At 38.4% G+C, this 10,508-nt stretch overlaps 1 protein-coding gene across 2 annotated transcripts in view; it reads left to right on the top strand.

Annotated features, from left to right (window-relative positions):
* Positions 1-2,683: 2,683 nt before the first annotated feature.
* The window catches only part of Cpsf6 (cleavage and polyadenylation specificity factor subunit 6), a 383,523-nt gene continuing 375,698 nt past the window's right edge, over positions 2,684-10,508 (top strand). For both annotated transcript variants that reach the window (XM_067143420.2, XM_067143419.2), the window contains exon 1: positions 2,684-2,743. In XM_067143420.2, coding sequence (XP_066999521.1) covers positions 2,684-2,743 — 60 coding nt within the window. The remainder of the gene's footprint in view (positions 2,744-10,508) is intronic.

Here is a 10,508-nt window from a genome sequence, read left to right as displayed (position 1 = left end):
TGGATACATGAATGAAGAATTATTTAAATGGTTATTATTCAAAGACTGAAATTAGACATATAAACAAGAAGTGAAATGGACTGCTGTGAAATGGTTTGATCTTTCATTTATGCATTACTTTTTTAGCTTTAGCATTCCTGCCTGAAATCTTACGGTTGGATTTGTCTTTTTTCGCATTTAGAAACATTATATCGTCACATTAAGACACTTGTCAATAAAAATATCGGCACATTCCTTACACATATGATGCAATGAATTAACATTTAATAGCTGGACAATTTTCCTCTTAACATGAAGCCTAATAACAGAAAGATAATCTATAAAATCCCGGCTTTAATCTGAGAAGAGAGATGAAAGAAAGAAAAGTATGAATATGTTGTCGATAGTGATGCTTTGGGGAATATTTACGTTCAATTAGAGTACAAATGTAACATACCCTAGGCTGTATAGTCGAGGATTTTTTAAGTCGTGGCCTGGAAATGATCAGAACAGATCTTATAATTCTTATATAAGCGTAACGTTCCTTCTTGCTTGTACACCTTATCCAAATCACTTCTGTGACATCTCAAAACCCACAGATCACACCTACAACACCAGCTCGGTATTGAAGGTTAATTGCTGCACTATACAATAAAATATGCGTATTACATTTTAAGGCAGTTAAAATATGTGTCGATCAGGTCAGAAAGTTATGAAGTACTATAAAAATCTCTGTCACTGGAAGAATATATATGCAAACACAATATTACTTACATTTTCTTGTCACGAGGGAACCTGAAGAACGACCGCGCATTCTTCTCTACCTCATAGTTACTGCAGCCAAACCCAGCTCATACCTTTCCCCTCATGTTGAGAGGAGATATCAAGGAATGACACACGCAACTATTTAATTATGTTAACTCACTGAAAAGGCATAAATAACACCAAAACACTTCACACAAATATACACGTGCTCTTATGACAGAATCAGTACTTTGCAGGTCTACTCGCTCGAGAGAGCTCCAATAGCTGTCCCTCGTTATCTCGCTCAGTGTCGCGTATTATCTCTACTGTATTTGCCTGGAGTAAGGAACACCTGCGGGACATAATTTCCACAGCTCGGCGTCTGTCAAAAACTAGCATTTAGGGCGGACGTAAAACAATTATTATTATTATTATTATTATTATTATTATTATTATTATTATTATTATTATTACGGTTTACGGAGACGCCGAGCTGCTGGAATTTAGTACCTCATTGGTTCTTTTACGTGGCAATAAATTTACCGTACACGGGCACCTTCAAGTGCCACAGGACTGAGCCTGGGTCGAACCCGCCAAGTTGGGGTCAGAAGGCCAGCGCCTCAACGGTATGATCCAGTCTTATTTTCGCGCCCTTCATGGCCCTTGGCTTTCTTTGGCCGATATCTTCATTTTCGAATTGTCGGATCCTTTCCATGTTTTCTTTTTGATTATTATTTATATATAGTTGCCTAGTTGTACTTCCTCTGAAAACAATAAAGACCACCACGACGACACCATGAACTCATTGCCATCTAGCGGGTTCCATTGAAACAAGTGACGTTATCGATCAATCAGTCACTACTGATCTGCATTTAGGGCAGTCGCCCAGGTGGCTGATTCCCTATCTGTTGTTTTCCTAGCCTTTTCTTAAATGATTGCAAAGAAATTGAAAATTTATTGAACATCTCCCTTGGTAAGTTATTCCAATCCCTAACTCCTCTTTCTATAAACGAATATTTGCCCGAATTTGTCCTCTTGAATTCCAACTTTATCTTCATATTGTGGTCTTTCCTACTTTTAAAGACACTATCCAAACTTATTCGTCTACTGATGTCTTCCCACGACAATTCTCCACTGACAGCTCGGAACATACCACTTAGTCAAGCAGCTCGTCACCTTTCTCCCAAGTCTTCCCAGCCCAAACTTTGCAACATTTTTGTAACGCTACTCTTTTGTCGGAAATCGGAAGAACAAATCGAGCTGCTTTTCTTTGGATTTTTCCAGTTCCTGAATCAAGTAATCCTTGTAAGGGTCCCATACACTGGAACCATACTCAAGTTGAGGTCTCACCACAGACAATTATGCTCTCTCCTTTACATTCACGAAAGACTGTTCGAAATAGCTAGAAGCGGTCTGTTTTATACCTATCCTTATTGATCTTTTCTTATCCCTCTAGCACCCTGGCTTGAACTAAGTTTTTGATTTTATTTTTTAGCCAATGAGCTTACAAGCAATATCAAGTGTACAGGGTAAGTAATACTAAATTTTTTATGTTAATATTAGGCATGTTAGAAATCTATAAATTGGAAAAATGTTTCAGCGTTATGATTTCAAATCTGTTTTACTTTAATTTTTTGTACCGATGGTGAATTTCTTTGCTTTGTGATTTTAGCGTTCGTATTCCCTTTTGCTATTTACCATTTGCGATCGCGGTGAAATTGGAGTACCAACATATGAATATTGATTTTACCGTTTATAATGTTTTTAATAGTTCTTGGCTGCGATTCTCCTGATTATCCTTGTATTATTAAATACATATCTGACGTTTGTGCCTATAGTATTCAGGTTTATCTTGAATTTGTTTTATGGTATACATATATAAAATGATTTGAACTGTTTTGATGATAGTACTGCTAGTACTTGTGGGCTTCGGCATAGTAACGCAACGCCAATCAAGAAAATGGCGGATGGTGTGGACATCGATTTGTATGCTGATGATATTGAACAAGATTTTGCTCAGGTATTGTAGTTTCTTGATGAGTAGTTTCGAGATTTTGAATTAGGGGCATGGTTATTTAATGTATATTGTTGCATACCGAATTTGAGTTATCTCGCATATGTTTAATAATGTATTGAGTTGGTGGTGCCAGAGTCCGGAGTGTTTTTTGAACGGCGGGCTGGTGTGCGGAAAGTGCCGGTTAGCATTCGTGGAGGAATCAACATTGTTTATTGAATGAAATCTTAATTTTTAAGAATAGTGTAATAGTTACGTACTGTGTCACTTTGGTCAGTAGATTAAGGCCGAACATTTTTGCGAGTTCTTGTGTTATGAACGGCAATGCTAGTCTAAGAAGACCTGATGTTTATAGAGCGTTTACGGATGTGTTTTATGTTTGGAGTAGGTTAACTTGTGGAATTGCTAAGTTTAATTGTGATGTTAGTCTTAAATTGTACACTTTGCTAATAATTATTGTGTTGTATGCGAGGTTCGCGATTGTTTTGCACTTCGAAATCTGGGGAAATAACTTTGCTTAGCTCGGTTATTTACGGCATGTGGTGTTCAAGTAGGACATTTAGCCCTTGAAGTTTGTCTATTGTGTGTAGGGCATGTTTCTGGTAACGGGTGGTAATGGGATATACTTTTGGTTTTAATCTGAAGTGCAGGTAGAAATTCATTGTTAAATATGTGTGTGATAGGTCTATTTCACTGTGTGAACCTATTCGGCAGACTATTGATATATCTTATTTGGGAGGCTGAATACCAAAGTGTGCAGCATGGAATTGAACTCAAAGTGTTCTTCGATTAAGGTAGAGTTATTTCCTATTTCATTTTGAGAAGATAATTTGTAACCAGTACTCGACATTGTGAACTAGGAATATTATGACTATATGTCATGAAGAAGATACAGTTGTTCTCCTTTTATCCTTCTTCAGATTCTGATAGGAAATCATTCTCTGTGGTGAGAAATTATGTCTTGGTTGAGCGTCATTTTTGTGAGATGGGTTATGCGTTGGCTGTAGGGTTTCGAGACTTATGCACTTGCAAGCTTGCTTTAATTTTATGGTATGTCGTGTATTAGTCATGTAATCATACGGCAAGTTGTTATTTTACATTGGAGATTTATGTTCGGAGTGTGTGTTATCTTAAATCATTTGTCGGCCAGCTGGCACAGTAGATTCTGATGTCTTGACAGTTATTGCACGGTTTTCATTTGTGTCTGTTGTGGTATGGGGGAATTAAGTTAATTTGTTGATGAACATTTCCCATCAACTCCATACTTTTCTCTTATTTGGATGAGGTGGGAAAAAGAAAACTTTTATGAGTACAAAGTAAGGAGATGTAATATTTCATAACTTTACGTACTTATCAATTATATTACAAAACATTTTATTAAAATTAAGGTTATGAGAGGCATATATAACGATTTGGTAATTAAATTATATTTTATTTCATTTAAGAATTTTTCTTTAAAACTAGTTTTACGTCGCACCGACACAGATAGGTCTTACAGCGATGATGAGATAGGAAAGGGATAGGAGTGGGAAGGAAGCGGTCGTGTCTTTAATTAAGGTACAGCCCAAGCATTTGCCTGGTGTGAAAATGGTAAACCACGGAGAACCATCTTCAGGGCTGCTGATAGTGGTATTCGAACCCACTGTCTCCCAGATGTAAGTTCACAGCTGTTCACCGTTAACCACACGGTCAACTTGCTCGGTATTTAAGAATTAATTGCTGTATATGTGATTTCTAATTTTATTGGAATCTCTGAGGATGTTTTGCTCATCAAGGTTGCAAAACCTTTGCAAGAATGGTAAAGCTTCCGTACCCTGTGGTTAGACATCCACAGCACGGCTCAGAAGAAGTTACATGAGACATGGCAAGCTCGCTGACGTTGGTGTGGAAGCAAACAGGTTCTGTTAATGTAACCCTTCAGGTTAGGCTGCGAAGCGGTTTACAGTCCTCTAGTATCCCATGGACCATTGGTTTGGATAAAACCATTGGACTGGATTGGTTGGACTTTGGGTGTGGACAGAATAATTTTATTGAATTGATAGTCCATTGGCTGGACACGATGTGAGCTCTATCAGAGACTTTTGGGATTTTGGCTGACCAATAGCAGCAAAGAAAATAGTTGTATTTCGCCCATTAATACAATCTCTGTTTTAATTCTACATGCATAAAGAAAGGGTCTTTCTTTCCTGCCACTTACAGTTTCAGTGTACATAATTTTTCTGTGCTTTATCTCTGTCCTAAACATGCACATCAGGTGCAGAAGAGCCACCAAAAGAATTGTAGGGCAGCATTGTGAACGTTTCTCTTGATCTAGGCTTTGCAAACTTCAGATTTCTAAGGCCTGTTCTTTTGAGGATATTTGGTATACCTTTACATCCCACAGCCCAACGTTTATAACATTATAAGAAAGTGAAAATAATGAAATCTTACTTGGATTTCCTTTTAGAGGAGGGATGTGTTCACTGCGATGTCTAGGAACCCACCATCCCGCCCCCAGAAGTACATTTACATTTATAACATAATAATAAGTGGCAGCAGCCGTCATCGTCCATGGCTAAAGTAGCTTCTTACATTCTCGTTGGTCAACTTGAACGGAATGCGACGTCATTGCCATCAATGTTGATAAATACATTGCATTACCAACCTCGACTGAATAAAAGCACAAAAAAAAAAACCACCACCATGTAAAATAACAATGCGGCTTGTAACCGTCCAGACCAATGGTCTTGTCCAGATCCTATCCTAACTGTCTGTGCAGCAAGAACCAGTCCAGACCAATCGTGTTTCCAAGCGAAAATAGTGGCCCAGGGCCATTTCGCGGCTTCTAACCGTCCAGACCAATGGTCTTGTCCACAGCAAGAATCCTAACTGCCCAGACCAATCGTCTTATCCACGGCAAGAATCCTAACCGTCCAGACCAATCGTGTTTCCTCATGAAACTAGGGGCCTAGGACCGCTTTGCGGCTTCTAACCGTCCAGGCCAATGGTCTTGTCCAGATCCGATCCTATCCTGTCCTATCCTATCCGTCCACACGGCAAGAACCAGTCCAGACCAATCGTGTAACTAATCACCATCACCAGCTATCGAAGCACCTCCCTCATTAGTTCCTCAGTACAGAGGTTGGCAGCTCTGAGCACCGCTTCACAACATCCTTCCCAAGAAGTCCGCGAGCGTGTAAACAAACGACAGTCGTTCTGCGCGCAGCTGAATGTAGCGAGTACTGGGCTGCGAGAAGTAAAGTAATGATGGATACTTCTACTTCTCATTATAGTAGTTCTTCACACTTTCCATATATTGCTTTTTTTTCTCTCTCATAACAGAAATAGACCATTCAGGATCATTATTTTCAGAACTGATATTAGTCTGCAATGAGAGCATTATAGTTGCCGGGCTGAGTGGCTCAGACAGTTGAGGGTTGGCCTGCTAACCCCAACTTGGCAGGTTCAATCGTTGCTCAGTCCAGTAGTATTTGAATGTGCTGAAAAATGTCAGCCTCGTGTCGGTAGATTTACTGGCATGTAAAATAACTCCTGCGGGACAACATTCTGGCACCTCGGCGTCTCTGAAAGCCATAAAAGTAGTTAGTGGGACGTATATTAAATATTATTATTTATTAGCATTACAGTCTCTTAGGGAATGACACTCTCCGAACTATTGGAATCTCTTACAGTTTACTACGAAGACTTCATCGCAGTAGTTAGGATATAGGATTTATTTGAAAGTGCAGATGTCAGAGAAACGTAAAGATATTTGTAATCCTGTTATGAAAGTATATGTGGGTGAAATTCCATGCTTTGAGGGCTAGGCGTACGGTGGACCTACTTGATACAGATGTTGATTCCCATAGCGAATCTGAAATATCTGTTCCGAATGAGTAAATTTATAATACCAATATAAATGGTCCGTTATTGGACATTATAAATTTTCCAGGTAACTCATTCGTGGTCGCCAGCGCCTGACCTACTTGATGCGAAATGAGGGGGTGACGTATATTAATATTATATAAAATCGACTTTCTGTCTAGTCTTTAAGTATTAACCTGATACTTTGTTTCAGCGTTGTCTGTTACAGCATTACAGAGAACAAATTGGGGGATTTTCATGAAACTTGGTACTTAAGTTTAGGATACATTGGAGTTCCAACATAGCGCAGGTTTTCCGACATCAGAAGTAATGAAAAATGCTTGCCTTCATTTACGAATTAAGATGCAGAATGGCCCAATGGGGCATTATATGTTTGAATGTGGACAAATCTGAAATTAATTCATTGTCCGTTCTTAAAGTGACAGTGTCAAAAGCATTAGTCTAGTTTTGTTAAAATCTTTGTGTGGTTAAGGCTATTGATCTGAGGGCAGCAGAGTGGGTCAGAAAATGGCTCACATGCCCCTAGCATCCCGTGGAGTCCTGCTAGTCTATATATATATATAACATGTCCTGACTGATTGACTGATTCATCATCGCTGAGCTTGAACTACTAGACATAAAGAAATTAAATTTTGAGGATACATTTATATTACAATATAGGTGCCTACTAAGGGACGATTTTTTGATATTCCGCCACTAAGGGGGTGAATTTCTAAAATGAGTGTATTTATATCTCAAAAACTTGCTATTTCGAATATCCTTTAAAAATAAGGAAACACATATTCAGACATGCCAAGTCTCCCGATTTAAGCGGGAGACTCCTGATTTTTCATTGTTCCTCCCGATTGCTGGGACCGATCTCCCGATTTTCACAGCAATATCAGTAATTTTCGTATTATTTTAAACTCTTGCGGATTTCCTCATTCTATCGATATATGGCTGAATATGGCTGGTCGATAGTAGTTCTAATAATGATACTAGATGGCAGTATGGGACACGGTGGCCAGTCGTGTGCTCCTCTTTGGTCTATAATACAGTCATTCTCTTTGCAGGCGAGTCAAGCGAGTAACCTAACCTCAGAAGTAGTACACCATAGTCGTCTACCCGGGCCAGGACCTGCAGAAGTGCTTGTGCTGTGTCTTAATATTTGTTTTGGCCAAAATGTCAAAAAAGAAATATAATGCAGTGTTTAAAAGCGCTTGTAGGGAAGAGTTTCCGTACTTCAGTGAATCCAGGAAGGAACCAACGTTCACATTCTGTACTATATGTAGATATGATTTTTCAGTTGTGCATGGCAGGAAGTGTGATATACTCAGAGATGTGCAAATGCCTGTGCCGATTGCCAAGGCTTTATTTACGTCATTTATTATAAAACATAACTTGCCTGTAAATTGTGCCCACCACGCGGAGCCTTTGTTTCGCAAAACGTTTCCTGATTCGGAAATTGCTAAACGATATGGGTGTGCTAGAACAAAAACAGTGGCTATCATTACAGAAATGTGCATGGAAGAAAGGGCAAAACTTGGATCACATTTGCAGGTTAATAAATTTTCTGTTGCTGTTGATGGTAGCATTGAAAGTGACCTGAATATATATCCCATTGTTGTAACATTTCTTAGGCCTGAACTCAATGAATTTCAGAGTTGTCTACTCTCTGTGCCTAACATTGTCAATCTTTTGCTCTCAACTTTTCAGGAATTCTGCATTCCATTAAACAACTGCCTAACTCTTGGTGCTGATAATGCTCCAGTAATGCTAGTATTAAATAATGGCGTGGCAAGATGTTCGAAGTGGGAAAATAGTAACATAATCATCGTAGGCTGCTCTTGTCACCTAGTTAATCTTGCTGCAGGGAATGATGCGGCGTGCTTGCCTGTAAATGTAGATGAAAGTATAATTGATATATTTTATTATCTGGAAAGGAGTGCAAAGAGGAAAGAAAAGTTCAGAGAATTTCTGACTTTACACAACAGAGAGATGAGGAAAATTCTGAAGCTTGTGCCTACTCAATGGTTATCACTAAGAAGGCGTTTAGATAGGATTTTGCTGCAGTGGGACCCTTTGGTTACTTTATTCAGGAGCAAAATTGTGAGTAAGGATTTTCAGATGGGAACTTTGAAGACTTACAAAATTCCTAAGCACAGTTTTAAGTGCAGATGTGTCTTGTTTGTGTGTAAAGGTGAAGGATTGTCATAACATTTCACCACACTCCTCATTTAAAAGGAAAACCCAGTCATCAGTTTCACTAAAAAAAATGAAACTACTGATGACACTAAGAGCCATGCATTGTCACATGAAGGAGGACTGCTCATGTTCCTTTCATCAAATTCACATAAATCTTTTTCCCTTTTTCTCTCAAATGTTATGGATATCCTTGAGAGTCCAAACGTAGCTCTTCAGTCAAGTATGCCGCACATCTATTTATTGAGGTCAGTTTTGGAGGAACTGTTGAAGAATGTGATGGCAAGGTTTATGAAACCATACGTTATTAAAAGCTCCTCCTCTCTCCTTGATGTAGATTATCATACTCCAGCAAATCTGATGATAGGAAATTCTGCTTTTGTTGTAGTGAACACTTTGAAGTCTGAGGGAAAGTGCATATTTTTTAAGTCTGTTAGAAAGTGTTTCTCTTCATCATGTGACTATATGGTACACAAAATTCCGTTCAAAGATGAAGTTAATTTATGCAGAATTTGCAAATATTTCCGCTATAAGTAAGGCATCATTTTCTAGCCTTAGATTTTTCATTAACAAGTTTCCGAACATTCTGACTAGTGAAACGGGACATTTAGGTAAAGAAACATATTCTGCACTCCCAATTCTGTAAATTTCAGCCCGAAGAAACAGATCTGGCAAAAGGAAGAATTGATGTTCAATGGGTATTGGTAGGTCAGATGAAATCACCTCATGGTGTACTTAAAAATAACAGACTCTCTAAAGTGATGCTTGCTATTTTATCAATTCCAAATAGCAATGCAGAATGTGAAAGGATTTTTAGCAGAGTCACAAAGACAAAAACACAGTTCAGATTCTTGCTGTCTGAACAAACTTTGGAGAAACGTTTAACCTTGAAATCAGTTCAGCAAGGCAAGTGCTTTGAGCAAAAAATTTAGTCCCGAGTTTCTGAAGTGGACTAAGTCAGCTATAGGTGTGTTGAATAACATTTAGTCGTAATGTGATCACCATGTTGAAGGATGAGAAGTCACATGTTCCTACAGTTCAGATGTGTCCAGTATTTAGTATTCACATATAAATGATGAAATATTATATAGGCCAAATAGAATTGTTAATGTATTGAATTATAATGAATTAGTATACGTTCTACCATCAGTGATGTCGTAATACGTCACGATTCGCTGCCAAATTTCTCCTGATTTTTCTCCTTTGAAAGTTGCGTACTTTTTTGTTTTCCAAAAATCCTCTTAATGGCGGTTGGAAAAGGTGAAAAGGGGGTTGAATACCTTTTATGATGATACTTATATCTCAAAAACTGAAGATGTTACAGTCATGAAAATTGGTATTTAGAACTTTAAAAATAAAGAAAGAAACATGTATAAAGGTTTTTGGAATATCTACTTAAGAGGGGCTGAACAGGAGTGACAAAGGGGGTGAATTTTTAAAACGAGTATATCTACAATACATCTCGAAAATGTAACACGTTACAGATGTCAAAATTGGTGATTGATGGAATTATTTTCATAATTCATTTTCTGAAAATCCACTTAAGGGGAAGCGTTAAAGGGGGTTAATGTTTAACCTTTTGCACTCCTATGTCGAGTGCGGCTCGTCATTAAAATATTAGACTTGCGCTCCGATGTCGAGCTCTACTCAGTATGACAATATCTCCTACTTTCAGGGCTCGTATAAGGACTGTGTCGTGTTCTGGTATTGTAGAGCTCTCTAGAGG

Source organism: Anabrus simplex, chromosome 3 (assembly GCF_040414725.1).
Source record: "Anabrus simplex isolate iqAnaSimp1 chromosome 3, ASM4041472v1, whole genome shotgun sequence".
Lineage (NCBI taxonomy): Eukaryota > Metazoa > Arthropoda > Insecta > Orthoptera > Tettigoniidae > Anabrus > Anabrus simplex.
This window is presented reverse-complemented; position numbering and strand designations above follow the sequence as displayed.